This window comes from Ursus americanus, chromosome 3 (genome assembly GCF_024610735.1).
Source record: "Ursus americanus isolate L20-20 chromosome 3, mUrsAme1.1.p, whole genome shotgun sequence".
Classification (NCBI taxonomy): domain Eukaryota; kingdom Metazoa; phylum Chordata; class Mammalia; order Carnivora; family Ursidae; genus Ursus; species Ursus americanus.
In genome coordinates this window covers 89705421-89724424 of record NC_142129.1, presented here as the reverse complement: position 1 = coordinate 89724424, position 19004 = coordinate 89705421, and the positions used below count along the sequence as shown (strand labels likewise).

The 19004-nt window shown below is 43.3% G+C and overlaps 1 protein-coding gene across 2 annotated transcripts in view; it reads right to left on the bottom strand.

Annotated features, from left to right (window-relative positions):
• Positions 1 to 1094: 1094 nt before the first annotated feature.
• Positions 1095 to 19004, bottom strand: part of RALA (RAS like proto-oncogene A) — a 75141-nt gene continuing 57231 nt past the window's right edge. For both annotated transcript variants that reach the window (XM_045793499.2, XM_045793500.2), the window contains exons 2-5: positions 17192 to 17344; positions 14879 to 15087; positions 8484 to 8658; positions 1095 to 2746 (exon numbers count right to left, since the gene is read on the bottom strand). In XM_045793499.2, coding sequence (XP_045649455.1) covers positions 2624 to 2746; positions 8484 to 8658; positions 14879 to 15087; positions 17192 to 17305 — 621 coding nt within the window. In that variant the 5' untranslated portion in view covers positions 17306 to 17344 and the 3' untranslated portion in view covers positions 1095 to 2623. The remainder of the gene's footprint in view (positions 2747 to 8483; positions 8659 to 14878; positions 15088 to 17191; positions 17345 to 19004) is intronic.

Below are 19004 nucleotides of genomic sequence, written 5' to 3'. Positions count from 1 at the left end.
TGCTCATTCTGGCACTGCTTATGAATTAAGTAAGAAATTAATATTAACTGGATTTTGAAAGATAGTGCTCAGTCAAAATGGGGCCATTGTTTCTAACCCACCGACTGTGAGTTAATAGGCCACATTTCCCACCAGACATCCGATGTGAGACTGAATGAATGGTCTGAGGCTTGCTGAGATGGTAGCAGGGTGGTGACTCCTGCCACAATTTGGAAATTAAATGACCCATGGGGATTATTCTGATTAGAACATGAATATAAAGCCATCCCCTAGTCATTCTGGACTTCAGTGGTCGTCTAAAGTGCTGCACACCCGTGACTTTCATGACCACACGGGATTCTCCCAATGCTGCTGTCATCTAGGGAATCCGGCATTCCCCCACAGAAAGCCCTAGACTGAGAGCTCCAGAGATGTAGTGTGTGTGTGTTTAAGGTTTTATTTATTTGACAGAGAGAGAGAGAGAAAGAAAGTGCACAAGCAGGGGGAGCGGCAGGCAGAGGCAGAGGCAGACTCCCCGCTGAGCAAGGAGCCCGATGCGGGACTCGACCCCAGGACTCTGGGATCATGACCCGAGCCAAAGGCAGATGCTTCACCAACTGAGCCACCCAGGCGCCCAGAGATTTAGCAGTTTTAAAATCTCCTGTAAAGATGCCCAGGTTGATAAGTCTGAATGTTACATGTTATATCTATCTATATATATATAGTAAACATCAAGTAACAGCACAAGCATTTAAAAAAAAGGAAGTTTATTGGTCTTTAAATGGCTCAAATTGCAAATAAACCAGTCGGGTAGTGGCATCAGCCTAAGACATGTGACGCATCTTTGTCAGTTGGCTTCATAGCACCTCAGTACCCAGGAGAGGAAAGGTCTAAAGCAAAGTCACAATGTTAGTGGTTAGGACCCCTGGTTAAATAAGACTGCAACGAGTACACATGGAGATCGCTGGGCCCGCGGGGCCGGCGTTACATGGGTAACTTTAATGCTGCACATGGCATAGCCTGTGAAAAATACAAAATGAAAGATGTACATCTCAAACCCTTTTAAGGACAAATATTTAACATGACAAGTCAGATGTAATATCTAAAGAGCTGAGTTCCTAAAAAGCCTATTTTTTTTTTTTTTAACTTTACGTACACACCTGTTACCTGGAATGCCTGAACACATCTTTGACTTGTTGAAATTAGGACGGAGCAAAAAGAAAGACGAACTTAGTTGAATCAACTGTCTGAGCCCCGTTCCAGAGAAGGAAAGAAAAATCTGGACAGCAGTATATTTCCCGTTGAATTTATGTTCCCAGATAGCATGCTAGAATTCTTCCGGTGGGCGCACCACACAACGGCGACACAAGCTCATGTCTGGCCTGCGTTTGCCAAACACGCTTTCTGCACTACACTTGGGGTGGACTGTCTGGTGTTAACTTGAGGACAATGTGGCTCTGGTCTGGTGTTCTTCGTGCTGAACTCGGACTACAGAGACTCCCGAAAACTCTCCCAGAGCCAAGCTGTCACCTCTGAGCACAGACTGAGAAACTAACAGGCGGCCAGCACGCACACCTTCCCCAAGTGCCCAGTGCAAAATGCACGCACACTCACGACGTTTTTCCTGTGCCCTGTTCCAGAGAGACCAACAACCTAACACATGCTCACCGCTGCAGAAAGGGATTTCCAGGGACCGGCATCTTAAAAGAAAAAAAGGGATCACTGAAACGTAACTGCTGAGTCCTCACAGTCTAAAATTATCTTACAAGTATATGCTGGCCCTTCACTGCGAACTACCTTACAGTTAATTAAAAGGAATCACGGTGCTCTGGAACCTTACTTTCAAGAACCAGAGTATGGCACACATTTTGAATTTGGACAGACTCCTAGCAGACGGTTATTTTTTTACGAATCTTCTATACAAAAGTTGTACTCCATACCAGGCAGATACTCTCTCACTGGGACACATGGGGCGATGGGCCCATGGCACTAGTGAGGACACACCCAGAAGGATGTCACCGGGTATTTTTCGGTTTCTAAATTAAGGCATATTCAAAAATTTCCATGTACAAGTTTTACACCACTTTTCCACGTTAATCACCAGGTAATTAATGCAGGTTCACAGATGAATTACTCTCAATTTAACTATATGCAACAATCATGCCAATAACTTTTCTTCTATATTTTGCATAACAATGGTTAAAAAAAGTGGTACAGTTTAACTACCATGTTCACAATTGTCATTTTTCAAGGCAGTAGAAGACCAAGACATTTTAAAATGATATAAAATTTAAGCTTTATAATAAACCAGAGGAAGTAGCCTTTCCTCCCATCCCCCCCACCCCATCTCAGCTCTAACAGTTCCAGAAAGACTGCCCTCGAAACACAAGCCCACACGCTACATTCAGGACCGCGATAAATGTAGGCAATTATGAAAGAAGTTGAACTTTGCTTCTTGGAGAAGCCACATTAATTTCTTTTTTAAGTGAATTTGACTTTCAGTGCAGTTCCAATTCATGCTTTTAGTGATAAATAACAATTTCCAAATTGTTAAAGTAATTTCAGTCAATTGAGCCTTCGATGGCAATGCTTATAAATTATATTTATTAGTATGGTCAAGATAAGAAAGGAGTTTGGGCTTTGATTATAAAATGCAGCATCTTTCTCTGATTCTCTTGGCTAAACTTTTCCTCTTCTTTTTTCCGTTCTTTTCTTTGCTGTCTTCCATCTTTCTGGCTCGAATTTCCCTCATCAGATCAAAAAATACCTAGAAAGAAGAAAACAGGGTAAATAAAGTCAACAGATAATATGAGCTTGGTACTCCTTGGAACCACAGCAGTAAGCCTTGGGAATAAACTAAGAATAACTACTTAAGAGCTCTTGTTTGGGGAGTATAGGGAGAAGACTGCAAAAAACCAAAGTCTCCTTCTCCAAGTAGAGTGGGAAAATTGGGAAATTTTCTGAGTTACACTTTTCAGTAAAATTGTTCACATAATATAACCTAATCTTCCCATCCCGACTTTCAAGATAAAGACGACAATAGCACTACAAATGATAGCTCCAAAGTTACAACTCAGTGGATTCTGCTTATAAAATTAATGAATGTAGGGGCGCCTGGGTGGCTCAGTCGTTAGGGGTCTGCCTTCGGCTCAGGTCATGATCCCAGGGTCCTGGGATTGAGCCCCGCGTCGGACTCCCTGCTCAGCGGGAAGCCTGCTTCTCCCTCTCCCACTTCTGCTTGTGTTCCCTCTCTCGCTCTGTCTCTCTCTGTTAAATAAATAAAATCTTTAGAAAAAATTAATGAATGTATTTTGCCAGTTCATATTTAAAGGTAATTAATTTATGTTTAATAAAATTTATATTTAGTAACTTCTCTTCAGCTCCATTTTTAGAAACAAAGCTGAGGAAAATAAGTGCTTCCTTTATTTTGATACTAGGTACTAAGAAGACAATTTTCTTTGTTGCAACGTATTTGAGATTTTATCAATTCTGATGTCTAGAAACTGGAAAATGAGACCTATTAGCATCATAATTTAAAAATTACTAGTGAGTGTAACAACTCAAAAGTTAAGTATCATTAACAAATGTCCAAGGGCAGACCGACAAGGGTCTAGAAGGACATGAGCTTACACCGTACACACAGTTGTGAGTATGTGTATGATGACCGATGAATAACTTTCATGGTTTACACTCTCATATTCTGAATTTAAAAAAATTCAGTTATTACCTCTGTTTTACTTTTCTTGTAAGCATAAAATAAGAAGTGTCACCGCACCGACTTATTAAGAACTCAATTGAAAACAAAGATTTCAAAAATTCTAGTTAGCTTGTGCACTGTGAATGTTGTAAGTCAACAAATGTCTGTTACGTAATGGCTGGTGTGCGTCTAGCTCTCTAAAGGAAAGGCTGACTGGAAGAGCGAGGTGCTGTAAAGGGGAGGTAGTCAGCTAACCTGCATGGGTGTCGAACAGGAGTTATGTGGATTTGCCTGCATTTGAAATACAAACGATGAAATGATAAACCAAACACTAATATTATTTTCAGGACGAAGGGAACAGGGGACCCAGAACAGTGAGGCATCTCTGAATATACTTCATTATGCAACTTCTACTTCAGAAATGTAAATGTTTTACAGATTAAAAAAACGAAATTAAACACAAAAAAGCAGCTGCCAGAAACTAAAAATCAAGCTAAAACAAATTAAGATGAATAGCACGTAGTTGGTGACATAGTCACACAGAGGAAAGAATTCAAGAGACTTTAAAACACAGCCTATGGAATATACATCTCAGAGCAGAAGCTTAATAAAAGCAAAACCTCAACAAATAAAAAACAAAACAAGCCAAATCTTAAACTTCACTTGGTAATTTAGCTGTTAATAGCAACAGTGGTATTGCTCTTCTGGAACGATCTGACACGCACGCTGCAGGATAGTGTAAGAGCAGTGATGCTACGTAGCTTAGGAACGAAGACTTCCAGTGTGAGAGAGAAGATAGGAAGTCCAAGAGGGAGAAAGTCCTGAACGCTAAAACTGAACTAGAAGTAACAGTATGATCTCAGGACTTGTTTTCTTTTAATAGCACTTCACTGAAAGGCCAGGAAGCCAAGACAAGGCCACAGCGGAGAACACATTTGTCCTCAGGCTACGGCTGCTGAACACCAGTGTTCCTTAGATAAATGGCGGATTCCTGATGGGGAGCGAGAAACAAAAAGTCAGAAAGCAAAGAAGCTATTAAAAAAAAAAAAAGGCAAGGAAGTGATTAGAGACTAATGGCTTAAGTCAAAGGGGTGCAAATGGTTAGGACAGGGAAGAACTGAGCAAAGAAACCCCGCGGAGAACGCAGGAGACTGGAACACACAGGTGACACAGACCCCGGGGGTCTCTGCCCCCACTTGCTGCATCGCGCTTCCCTGGGGTGATTTCAGAACGCCTGGCCTTTGAGTCCACATCTGGCCAGCCGAGGCAAGAAGCTTCCAGACTGGCTACACGTACTGCCAGAGGACTCCCTGCAGCTTCCTCATGCACATATTATCACTATGGAGTGAACGTCAGAAGAAGGTTTAATTTTTTTTAAAGGAGGCTCCATGTTGGGCATGGAACCCAATGCGGGCCTTGATCTCACGACTTGTATATTCTGAGCAGAAATCAAGAGGTGGATGTTCAACCGACTGCGCCACCCAGGCGCCCGTTATAAAATTTAAAAAGCAAACTACAGAAATGCACGATCTACATACACAAAAATACTATATATGTACACATAAGTGTACAAATGTACTGTATATACTGTAAAAATCCTATTTATACGGGGGAAACACAAGCCTTCCCTTAGACTCTATATACTGGTCTTTAAATAAGATAAACGTCTGGAAACATACACCTGAGTTACCAGTGGTTACCTGCCAGGAAGGGGAGTGGAGTGGAATTTGGGTGAAGAGTGACTCCCCTTTCTCCTTACTTAGAATTTTCTTCATATAATAAGCATATGTTCATGTTTTTAATGAAAAAAAAATACAGTATTTCTACTAAAATTCTTTTCCCAAATTGGTTCTCTTCACGTAAGAAATCATACTCTCCTTTTGACATCTACTTGCTCAACCTCTTGCCATTCCTCCAAGGTGTTCCTTAAAATTAGGAGCAACCTTGGAGTTAACGCTTTAAAGAGCCAGAGCGTTCAGCCAGAGGGCCACTAACAGGGTCACGAGATGAACCTGGCACCCCGTGAGTCCACAAGCAGGTTAGCCAGCTGGTCCTCTTGCCTCTGGGTGACTCCTCTGTGACAGGCGTGGCCTCTGGGATGGGCCCGGCTTATCACTCAGATGGTCACGGAGCTCTTCACAGGGTGGATTCAAAATCTACCTCTTTGAAACTTCAGGGCAACGGTCTACTTGGAATCCAGTGGAGGACATGGCATGAGCCCTTAATGTCTCATAGGGGAGCTATGGTTTATTTTCTGTGACAAAACAAGATACTTCCCAATATGATAGGAGACAGTGGTAACTAACACTCACGACCCCAGAAAACCTGTCCCCGGCTTCCAGACTGGGTGACATACACCCTGGGAGATACCACAGGTACGCCAACCAACAGTGAAACAGCGAGATGACGTGCAAACCACGTCGGCCACACCCAGAGCTTGCAGCTGCCATCATAGGCCTTTTGAACTTGAATCAGGTATGTAATCTCTCCACATCTCAGTTTCCTCATCTAAGAAGTGAGCATGAGAAGAGTACTTCTGCTTCACGGGGTGAAAGACGCATGGCTGGTGCCGGCCACAGTGCCTGCGTCTTCTAAACATCAATGAATAGGAGCTCTTTTAACTATTAATATTATTTCCTCAGCAAGAAACCAAGTATCACCTAATTCTAGAAACTGCATAGGTGCTGCAAGCTACTTTCATTTAGCCACTGGGGTACTTTATCTGGCATTTACACTTTTCAGGGTGTAGCAGTACACGCAATAATAGTATTCAGTATGCACTTGTACCTTGGTTTACAAGCCGCCATATTTAATGTGATTTTGCTCTGGAGAGGTGACCACTGACTAAAGACTACCTTTGCCAAAACCAGCCACAGCAATACTCCCTATGTGTTCTTCCAGCATCTTGCCACTCTCCATCAAGAGGTGAGTTGATTCCCCTTCCTCCTGACCCTGCGGGGGCTTTGGGACCACCAAGGCCAAGAGAACGAAGTGGAAATAATGCTGCGTAACTTCTGTGGCTAGGTCATAGAAGGTGATGTGGTTTCTTTCTGGTTCTTCTTCTCTTGTGACGCTGGCTTGGCACTCACCCTGCCACCCTGCTGTAAGAAAGCCTGACGTAGGACACCTGGGAAAGGTCACATGGTGAGGAACTGAGGCATCCTTGGACAACAGCCAGCATCAACCGGCTGAACAAGACATGTGTGAACGGTCTTTAGAACCTAAGCTGAGACGCTTCCAGTTCCCAGACCTGAAGCTTTTCAGCGGAGGCACCAGACGCCATGGAGCAGAGAGAAGTCATCTCCACTGTGACTGTTCAAATTCCTGGCCCAGAGATTCCATGAGCATAATAAATGGTCGTTTTCCCCCGTAAGTTTTGGGGTATAGTTTGTTACACAGCCAGAGTAAGTAAAATAGCCCTACACCTTTACCTTTCGTCCTCTGAAAATACATGCATCTGGCCAAAAAATTCATGCCAGCAGATGACACCACAGGGACTGTCAGAACGACAGCTTCATGGCCTGCATGGTTACTGCTCGCCTCTCCTCGCCCTGCCTCCCCCCCAGTTTAAATAGGTTTTAGAGTGTGTGCTCTACAACCCGCTCAAGACACCAATTAGAAGGAAACCAAATACACACACGACGGTAATATTCAATGTTGCCTTTCAAAACTCCAAATGCACCGAACTTTAAAACATTTTCAGTACTACTTTAAATATACTTGCCGTGGCTTTAGAGAAAACTGGTACACGAAGGAGAAATCTTGTAACACTCATTTTGTACAGCTATCCTGGGCCTACAGGAATCCGACCACGTGACAAACCGAATCAGCTCAAGACAGTATATGACAATGTCTTGAAACCTACAGTAAATGAACAGAATCTCTAATTTTTTTTTAACCTAATGATTTCTGGATCAGCGTTACAAACCTACGGGCACAAGCAGACCGGTTGACTAACACCTGAGGCCACCTAGCGCAGTGCTACTTGAAGTGTGGCCCCCACCCGCCCCTGGGCCACAGTCTGCACCACTGGGAAGCTTACTGGAAATGCCAATTCTCAGGTTCCACCCACAGCAAATAAATCAAAATCTCTGGGGGTCAGACCCAGGAATCCGTGTTCCTGAAGTTTCAAAGAGCACCGGCAGAACCGAGTAGTGCTTGATGGCTGGAAAAGCCCCTCGTGGGGGGCTCGAGGAGCCCACGCCTCGGCCCAGGGGGCAGTCATTCCTGAACACAGAAGATGTGGGTCTCCGGCAGCAGGATGGACTACTGCACCGGGGCCGGCTCCTAGAAAGGAGGCAAGGGTGTTCCTCACCTGGACTCAGGAAGGGCCACCTGAACAAAGGGGGAAGATACAGAGGAGGGCAGAGGAAAAAACAGAGGGTGAGGGTGGGGAGTGTGGGGGCAGTAACAGATTTCAAAGCCCTCTCATCTGGGGCTCCTTTGTCTTGGGAGGCACGTTCCTTCTGAGAACCTACATGGTGCTGGGCAGGTGTCAGCTTAGAGGACTTAGGCCATGCCTTCTCAATTACCCAGCCCATCAGGATAAGAAAAAAGAAAAATTTAAAAAGGGCAGGGATTCAGGTCAGAAATCCTGTCAGTGCTAGAAAAAAAGTGGTGTCTCGTGTTTCAGTGTCTCCTGGGAAGCTGAGGACAAGGTGAAGTACCTGAGCGATCAGGGCGGATAAAAATCAGCACATAATAAATCCCTGTTGGAAAGTTCCACCAGTCTCTAGACACAATGGAGCTGAGTCAGAGCGAACCTTATTGTTAACACGATGTAGCCGTGAGGAGGGCCGCCCTTTACCTTGTCAACATTAGCTCGAGTTTTAGCAGATGTTTCCACATAGTTCACATTCCACTGGTCGGCTCTGGTTTTTGCCTCTTCTACAGAAACCTGCCTTTTATCTTCTAAATCTGATTTGTTACCAACCAGCAGAAATGGAACGTTCTCATCTTCTTTTACTCTTAAAATCTGCTCCCTGGATAAGAGGAAATGAGAAAGAAATATTAGTATTACCCCCGTGTGTCAGACCAACAAAATAACAAATACCATCTGCAATGAGCATTTATTTACATGTTTCTTGAGCTCATTCATCGCATGGTGGGAAATGAGCGTCACGTCCTCCTTACTTTACTCTCAATCCCTTGCATCACACACTCACTTCGTGGACGAAGGAACAACACGCCACAGAGGTGAGTGTAAATATGGAAGTAAAGGTACAAAATGGAAGTGTCAAACGCAACTTCCTCCAAATGCTTTTTAAAAATAAACTTTTACAAGAAGGGTGGTTTTAGATTTGCAGAAAAGTTGTGACGACAGTACACAGTTCCCGTACTCTCTGCGCTCAGTTTCCCCTACTGGTAACATCTGACGCGAGGGTGTGCGTTTATCACAACTAATGAGCCAATCTTGATACATCATTATTAACTGAAGTCCAAATTCTATTCAGATATTCTTAGTTTTTACCTAATGTCCTTTTCTTGTTCCAGGATCCCGTCTAGATCCCACACGACGTTTAGTCATCAGCTCTCCTTAGATCCCACGTGGCTCTGACAGCTCCCAGACTTGCCTTGTTTTTGATGACCCCGACAGTTCTGAGACTTGCTGGTCAGCTCATTTGTAGAAAATCTCTCAACTGGGATTTGTCTGATGTTTTTCTCATGATTAAACTGGGGTCATGGGATTTGGGGAGGAAGATCACAGAGGGAGGAAGTGCCATTCTTATTCTTACTCATATTCTTATTACCTCATATCAATGGTCCCATTAAATGTTTTTAAAAGCCCCACACAGGCCAGACATCTCTTGAGTATAGATTTTGCGTTTAGAGAGAAGTTACAGGCCGTCAGCAGTTTTAAAGGTATGACAGCTCTCTGTCCCTCTCAGTCACGTGACTCTGAGCAAAGTACTTCTTTGCCTCGGTCTCCTCCTGTATAAAATGGGGCTAACAACAGAACCTTCTGGTTGCTAGGAGGGTGAAATGTAAAGTGCTTACTTAGAACTGTGCCTGACGCCTAGTCAATGTTCAACGAATGTTAGCTGTTCTTAATGATTACTAGTACTCTACTGGAGAAAGGGGTTTTCTTCTAAAATCAACATTCTCTTGCTACCTTCCCGATGCCTCTCCTTTGAAAGTAAGAGACACTGAAACTACAGGAACGGTATTCTAGATTAAGAGAAAATGAGAAAATTAAAGGTGTGATCAGAATGACAGGTCAGCAGAGGACACTGATTTTGAGGGATCTATCGTGATGTTTGAGATGGAATATGAATCTTCGCCAAGCCTTAATCTCCGATTTGTCTACTTTGTGCTTCCTAGACAGTGTCGCCTGAACACCACTGCCACCGCCGCCGCGAGCATTTTACTGAGTGCTCCCGAGGGGCCGTGGGCTTTAAATGCACTAACTGCACGCATTACGTTATATGCCCCGCTGAGAAACAACTGCTGCCAGTTTTAACTGTCAGATGTCCTCCTATAAGACACGGCCCTGAGTTTAAGAGAGGACAAAATGCAAAAAAATGTGTGTCCCGGAGTGTATGAAATTCGCTAGTATCTAGCTTGTCTTGTTCATGCTTGGAGCAGTGCCTGGTGTGTGGTGAGCACTGAGTGAGTATCAGGCAGGGTTATTTTTAGTATTCTTCATTCATCTGATTACCGATGTTGTCGTAAACATTCTAACAGACTCCGTGCTTGCAGGCAGCTCTCTGGACCCGCACTCCCCGTTTTCTAGCATGAACAGATGATGGACCACATAGACAGTCACCTCCGTCTTCCGCTGATGTGCATTTACCTTAACCACCCTTTTAGGAAGGAACAAGGTCAGTGGGGCACAGTAACTGGGGACACGTGCTGAGCTGTGTAAGATCGAGGGCTGCGATGTTTCCCACCACTCACATGAGCTCTTGCGAAGAGCATGTCAACACTCACTATTGCTCTTATTACATTTCTGATGTGCTTGTGAAGAGGATACCGGTCAGTGATAATCTTTTTCCCGTAACAACAAATGTGCTGTACCTTCTTAACTGGTTTCCTTTGTGATCAACAGCCTCAACTAAGATGTTAACAACGGACTTAGCCCTTGATCTCACTAACCAGAGACGGACCCTTGTTTTTGTGACTCTGGTACTTCTGGTCATCCGTATATACAGTCATTAGTTTATTTCTTAATAAACACCTAGTAAGGTACTCTGAGTCGCTGCTTCAGGAAGACCAATACTGAAAATACAGTGATAGCGTTCATCACTGCTGTCAGAAACGTGGCTATGGAAAGCCTGGACTTACTGGGCTCGGGGGTGAGAAGACAATATTCATTATAGTTAATTAGTTGGTTTTAATGAGCTACTTTCCCGGATGTCAGAGAAAGGCAATGCTATGTCTACAATTTTCATACACATTTTACTTCATGTGATGCCTCCTTTAAAGAGTGTTAGAGGCTGTTATACAATTTTAGAATAGGAAAGTACCTTCACAAACTGGTCCAATGTCTTCGTTTTTGACATAAGGAAAGTGAGAACCAAAAAAAAAAAAAGAGTTTTCTAACATTTCTACCAAACCTTTACTAAGCATGCCCTGTACGATACATGCCAGGAACTGTGCCAAATATGGATACTAGGGATTCTCAGATGGGTAAGAAATGGGTTCTGCTTTCAAGAGTTTTCCCCTTCAGGAAAAACACATGCCCATCAAGCGGATTCCGAGAGTGTAGTAAGTATGCTGGTGGCACCGTCGCAAGCGCACTGGGTGTGCAAATGAGGGGCCGGGGGGCTCTGCCCTGGAGGCGGGAGGCCCAGGAAGGCTTACGAGGAGCGGTCTGACTCTGTGGGTCAGACCACGTGCAGCGGAACCATTCGGACGGTCTCAGAAATGCTTTCCTGTCGCCGCTGAGTCACTGGGACTATATTTATTTATTTTTTTTTTATTTTATTTTTTTTTATTAATAATGATTTTTTATTATATTATGTTAGTCACCATACAGTACATCCCCGGTTTCCGATGTAAGGCTCGATGATTCATTAGTTGTGTATAACACCCAGTGCACCATGCAATACGTGCCCTCCTTACTACCCATCACCGGTCTATCCCATTCCCCCACCCCCCTCCCCTCTGTAGCCCTCAGTTTGTTTCTCATAGTCCATAGTCTCTCAGGCTTCATTCCCCCTTCTGATTACCCCCCCTTTCTTTATCCCTTTCTTCCCCTACTGATCATTCTAGTTCTTATGTTCCATAGATGAGAGAAATCATATGATAGTTGTCTTTCTCAGCTTGACTTATTTCACTAAGCATTATCTCCTCCAGTGCTGTCCATGTTGTAGCAAATGTTGAGAACTCATTCTTTCTGATTGCTGAGTAATATTCCATTGTATATATGGACCACAACTTCTTAATCCAGTCATCTGTTGAAGGGCATCTCGGCTCCTTCCACGATTTAGCTATTGTGGACATTGCTGCTATGAACATTGGGGTGCATATGGCCCTTCTCTTCACTACGTCTGTATCTTTGGGGTAAACACCCAGTAGTGCAATGGCTGGATCATAGGGTAGCTCAATTTTTGACTTTTTAAGGGACCTCCACACGGTCTTCCAGAGTGGCTGTACCAACTTGCATTCCCACCAACAATGTAGGAGGGATCCCCTTTCTCCACATCCTCTCCAGCAATTGTTGTTTCTTGCCTTGTCTATTTTTGCCATTCTCACCGGCGTAAGGTGGTATCTCAGTGTGGTTTTGATTTGAATTTCCCTGATGGCTAATGATTTTGAACATTTTTTCATGTGTCTGTTAGCCATTTGTATGTCTTCATTGGAAAAGTGTCTGTTCATATCTTCTGCCCATTTTTTGATTTGTTTATTTGTTTCTCGTGTATTGAGTTTGAGAAGTTCTTTGTAGATCTTGGATACCAGTCCTTTATCTGTAGTGTCATTTGCAAATATATTCTCCCATTCCGTGGGCTGCCTCTTAGTTTTTCTGACTGTTTCCTTGGATGTGCAGAAACTTTTAATCTTGATGAAGTCCCATAAATTCATTTTATCTTTTGTTTCTCTTGCCTTTGGGGATGTGTCATGAAAAAGGTTGCTTTGGCCGATGTCGTAGAGGTTGCTGCCTATGTTCTCCTCTAGAATTTTGATGGATTCCTGTCTCACATCGAGGTCTTTCATCCATTTGGAGTTTATTTTTGTGTATGGTGTGAGATAGTGATCAAGTTTCATTCTTTTGCATGTAGCTGTCCAATTTTCCCAGCACCATTTATTGAAGAGACTGTCTTTTTCCCACCGGATGTTTTTTCCTGCTTTATCAAATATTAGTTGCCCAAAGAGTTGAGGGTCCATTTCTGGGCTCTCTATTCTGTTCCATTGGTCTATGTGTCTGTTTTTGTGCCATGGGACTATATTTATTTATGGGAAGGGCAACACGTCGGAGGCACAACAGAAGAGTAATGAATGATTCACTTCTTCTCTGTCACAGCAGTAGCCCAAGATTCTTACTCTTGGCATCAAAAGACTTCATTCCCTTGAGTTACCACTTTGGCTTTGGCACCTCTGGTGACATTATCCCATTACCTAGAACAGGACTTGCTACATAACAAGCACTCAAATCTTTGCTGAATGAGTGAACAAGCACTGACGTTTATGTAACTTTCAACATGTCTCCCAAGACTGTAAGTTACCGGGGCCTGCCACCCTTTGCACTTTATCACGTACAAAACTCCTTCCTTAAAGAAACCAACAAGGTTAATTTTACCAATAAATCTGCATTTTATTTATTTATTTATTTGAGAGGGTGAGAGAGCAAGCACGATGAGGGGGAGGGGCAGAGGGAGAGGCAGACTCCCTGCTGAGCAGAGAGCCTGACGTGGGGCTCGATCCCAGGACCCAGGGATCATGACCTGAGCTGAAGGCAGACGCTTAACTGACTGAGCCACCCAGGCGCCCCAATGATTTGCATTTTTAAAGTTTCTCAATGACATGCTTTTTTGCAAAGAATGCTCTCTTAAATTCCTTAGAGACTTTCAAGTCTACATGAAAAGGAAGCTTTATATGAGTCCAGGTTCAGGTTTCACTCAACCACCGGAAAACTTCTTTCCTCATCAGTGGAAATCCTTCTTATCCTTAGGCTCACCTATCTCATGAAGGCCTCTGAGCTTCTCTCCTCTCCTGGATCCCTGCAATGATCACTGTCCACATCTCCTACCTTGTCACTACCTTGCTCTTGGTTTCATGCCTCTTTCAACTAAGCTGTGTGAATCTTGGAAATAGAGGATACACTACATGCTTCTTTTGCGTCCCTCATACCAAGGCAAACTCGTAACACAGAAATAAAAAAATATAATTAAAGAATACTTTTGGGTGCGCCTGGATGGCTCAGTGGGCTGAGTGTCTGACTGTTGGTTTTGGCTCAGGTCATGACCTCAGGGTGGTGGGATTGAGGCCTGTGTCTGGCTCCACGCTCAGCACGGAGTCTGCTTAGGATTCTCTCTCTCCCCCTTCCCCTGTCCCTCCCCCTGCTCACACTCTCTCTAAAATAAATAAAATCTTTAAAAAAAAAAAAAGAATACTTTTGATTATGCATGCAGTATTAGAGACTACTCAAGAACTTATTTATGCCGTAGTTCTCTTAGAAACTCTCCCCCTTCACCAACCACCTCCCTGCAAACCAAATGGATGACAGATTTGGATTAAGCAAACAGCAAATAAGATATAAAAAATATTACATAACACAACCTCGTGTGCCAATCTATAGTATTTTTATTTCTATTAAAAAAATCAGTGTGTGCTGGCGGGCATCTATGTTGTGAGGACGATGGCGATGGGCCTGCTGAGCATTCCACAGGCACTGTCACCGGTGATGAACACAGAGATCTAAAATGTGGGGCAGAGCTCCATGATGGGAGCCAAGTGTCAACTATGACGGCAGCAGCAGTAGTATGCTCCAAAGAGAAACACCTCAGTAACAGGTACTGAGGCTGTCACGAAGTCACGCTCCAATAGAGCTGGCACTGGGACAGCGGTAAGATTATGCGAGGTGTGCCGAGTATCTGAGCATCAGTACACCATGGATGGGTCACCGATTGCCATCAGAGAGGGAATAAACAGAATTACACAGAGTGAAAGACTAACAAGTAACCACCTCTAGTTATCTGCTTGTTTCGGGGGGAGACACTACTGTGTGGAATGTCAGCGCAAAGGCGCCAGTCCCCACCATACCTGAAATCGGCTGTGGCTGCAAAGGATTCCATTTCTGTAATAGAGAAGACACAGAGGAAACCCTCCCCGCTCCGGAAGTAGTTGTCTCTAATTGCGGCATAATCCTCCTGCCCAGCGGTATCCAAGATGTCGATCTGCACTTCCTCCCCATCCAGCACCACCTTCTTCCGATAGCTGTCTGCTTTGGTAGGCTCATAGTCTTCCACAAACTACAAAAGATAAAACATGGCGTCAAGTGAAGTTGTCAGAACAGTACAGAGAGGTCCCATGCACTCTTCCTTCCGTGTTCCCCAATGGTAAACACTACATTAATTTATATTTTCATTTTAGATAATTCAGTGGCTTCCAGTTTTGCAAAAAGCAATGGTTGAATGATCAAGTCTAGACTGTTTACGGCTTGGAAACTGTGCCTTCTTCCTGCAAACATCATTACCTGCAAAAACGATTATACATCTATTTCATCAAATATATAAAAACTCCTTTCAATGTGACTCTAAATATAAATTTTCATGCCAGAATTGTGGAAATAACTTGAAAGTGCGTCAATAGTGAGGTAAGTATTGAAAGTGGCTGTGAAATCTCTTCTCTAAAATGAACCAAGTCAATGAAGTGGCTTATACTACTCAGCAGAAAGGCAAATCACGAACTTTGACATCTCTCTCTAAATGTCTGATCTTTTAAATAATACAATTAAACAACTTTACATTCCCACGTCTATCTTCAACTCTGTACATCTCACCTCGGTATTTTTCATCAGTGTATCACTGTTAGCATGTGTGTATGTATACATACATACTTTTGCCGGGTTTTTAAAATTAGTTCCTATAAATATTTTCATTATCTGATATTTTCTTATTTATTTGCTCAGTGTCTATATCCCCCTATGAGATTATAACCCCTGGGAGCAGGGACATTGACTATACTACTCATCACTGTAGCTCCCAGGGCTTAGAACAGTGTCTGGTACATGGAGGATACTCAATACATAATTATTTAAGAAATGAACACAGGGAATTTGTAACTACAAAGGCTACAGAACATTCTACCATATTTCCATGCTAATTTTTATTACATATTAAATATTTATGAAGATTTTAATACAAATGTTCAGATATCACATCAGATACTACTGTGAATATGAATATTTATGAATACTAAGTGAGAGCTTAACCATTCATCAAATGTCAGGTACGTGAATAGTCTTACTTTTGACCTCCTCCTTATCGTTAAGAAGGGGCCTGATTTAGCGATTAGTTTGAAAGACTAGAGATTAGTTTGAAAGACGAGCTATTAAAATGAACAGTATGGAAAACAGATTGAATAGATAAATAAGCAATCTCATTTAAAAACCATTTCAATCTCTTCTTTCCAAATTTTTTATTATAGCCCTTAATGAGCAAGACAATGGCTGGATCTAAACCGTTTGCTGTGACAGAAATGCCGATGAGCAGGCCATCGGGTGCTAAGGATGTGCAGGATTTGCTATTAGCAGACCAGGCTTCATGCTCCATTACTCATCGGAGATCACTCCTCTTGGGCAGGCTGAGAAACCTCTCCGAGGTTCTGTTTTCTCGTCTGTAAAATGGGGATACTACCATACCATGCAGGATTGTTATAAGGATTAAGTAAGAAAGAGTAACCATAAAACCTTGCTTCTCTGGAGAAGAATTGAGATAAATGCTTAAACTGGATTATCAACTCTTAAATCATTTAGGCTTGATAAGGGTCTTCTGGGAAAAGAATATATTGCTGTATATGGGCTGAGACCTTAACTCTGTGGCAGTGAAGTCTGATATAAATACAGGCACACAAATCTGTAGCCTTCTTGTAATTATGTTTTAGGGACAGAGCCTTCACCTGTCTAATGGTGAGTGCAGCGCCATGCCAAATACTACAACTGATTTTTTCACTATTATTAAAATTACTTTATTTTTATTATTACTGTTATCACAGGACACTTTATTAAGTTAACTTTAAGTCCCAATCAGGTACTATATCTACCGGTTCTACTAATTCAAAGAGGGAACCCTCCATTAAACACTTAGAACAAAAAAGCCAAAGTTAGATTGCTTAAAAATAGGTACTATTTCCAGTTTTGTTTTTTTTTAAAGTATTAACGTTTTTAAGGATCTTGAGTTATTGAGTTGTTAAATCAAGATGCATATAAATGTTGGCTCTGAATTTAAAAATGGGAAAAAACGATGAGCATCTTTCAAGGATTCAGGAATATATCTAAAACGGCACCAAGACGAAGCCACAGAAATCCTCTCTGAAAGCCCAAACTTTGCTATCCATTATAAAACAGGCACTCACCTCATCATACATGAACTGTAGGGTCAGAGCGGACTTGCCCACACCGCCACTGCCCACCATGATGACTTTGTGCAGGGCCAGAGAATTCTGACCCTTGGGCTTGTTTGTAGCCATCTTGTGTCACAGAGTTTGCAGCAAAGGAGTAAGAAGAATCTAGGAAGAATGAAAAAATAAGTAATGGTCAGTACATTCTTCTTCAGAATTCCAAGTGTAGGAAAGAGATACAGTGTCCTTGGGCTTCAAGACACTCGTTTTCATTTTCACGAAATCACTGGGGTGAATTTAAACAGATGGCCAATGAAGTATGCTCATTCAGAGGAAGCAGCCCTTATCAGAGAGCACCAGGACAATACAGCAAGTAGAGGAGTCAAGGGCGTTTCTCCTGGAACAGCTCGTTTTCAGTAATGAGCTGTGACCCAAAGTGAAAATGCTGACAATCACGGAGCATTACAGGTACTAGAATATAACCACACGGATGATGAAAACAGGCTCAACAATCGCTTTGTTCTCTCATTAGCCTTTATCGGCAATAATTAAAGAGATGTTTCTTCTAATTCTAGTAAGAAACAACTGACTCCCCTCCTACCCTGCTGCAAAAAAAAAAAAAAAAAAAAGTTGCCGACTGAAAGGCTTACTCACTGTCGGTTTATAAATGAAGAAACCTCATCCCAGTAACTTGGTAGCAGAATTAGAGATAGAATCCAACACCATCTTATCACACGTCTCAAGGGACATCATGGAGAAGACGGCCGATCTAACTTAAATGCCTGGACCCGGTGTGCCCTCACTTTGTTCAGAACACGCATTTGGGTACTCCTTGTATGTGCTCAGGGTGGGAGGACCAGGTTCCTCCAGAAGCCGGACGCTGCTCTACACATTCGGCGCCCAGCACCCAGCCTTAGAAAACAAGGCTGTGACAGCACAACCAACAGCCCACGTGGAGCCCAAGCTAGAAGCCTTTTTGTTACTGGAGGTTTGAGCGGGCTGCAGCACCCTTCCTTCTCAGCATCCTTTGCCTGGTTTTGATCACAGTACAGGTTTCCCAAAGTGCAGCTCACAGGACCACACCGCCTCCTGCCTCCCCCCCCCCCCCCGCCGCCCCCCCGGGTCCTGGGCCAGTGTCTCCCAGCTGGGCTGCATCAGACCCCCACTGGCCTCCCTCAGTTCGGCAGGTACTCTTCGGTGCCTCTTGGCCCTCGCCATGCAGTATCCTGCGTCTGGCAGACTCTTGAATTCTATCTGGCTAAGACCTCTCAGTTTTGGGGTCTCAGCCTTACCTGAAACTCTCAACCTCAATTAGTTAGGCTCTTCCCTGCCCTGTGCTCTCATACAGCATCTGATTCTTCCCCTCATAACCATTATTACAAGTTGCAACTGCGTGAATGTGTTAGTTGCTTATTCTGGGTCTTCCTCCCTAGTATCACCAGAAACGACGAGTGCACGGGGCCACGCCTACTTGCTTTACTTTATGCTTAATGGGATCAACACGGCTTGGCAAAATCAGCCACTTGGTACAAACCTGTTGAATGAACAAATAAATGTGCTCAGTCTGGCAACCTCGGGGAGTGATTGAGACGGCACTGGTATAAAGCAGCCATTGCTACCAGAGATTCTATCACAGGTCTGGGCAAGGACAGTCAGTCGGCTGTGGGTCTGTGCTTCACACACTGGCTTACGGGCACCCGAGAGCTGAGCAATTCTCAGGCTGCGCCCAGAAATCACACCTATATGACTATTTGCCCAAACAGAGAAGTCTTTTTTTTTTTAAAGATTGATTTATTTGTTGTACAAAGACAGAGGGAAAAAGAGAGAG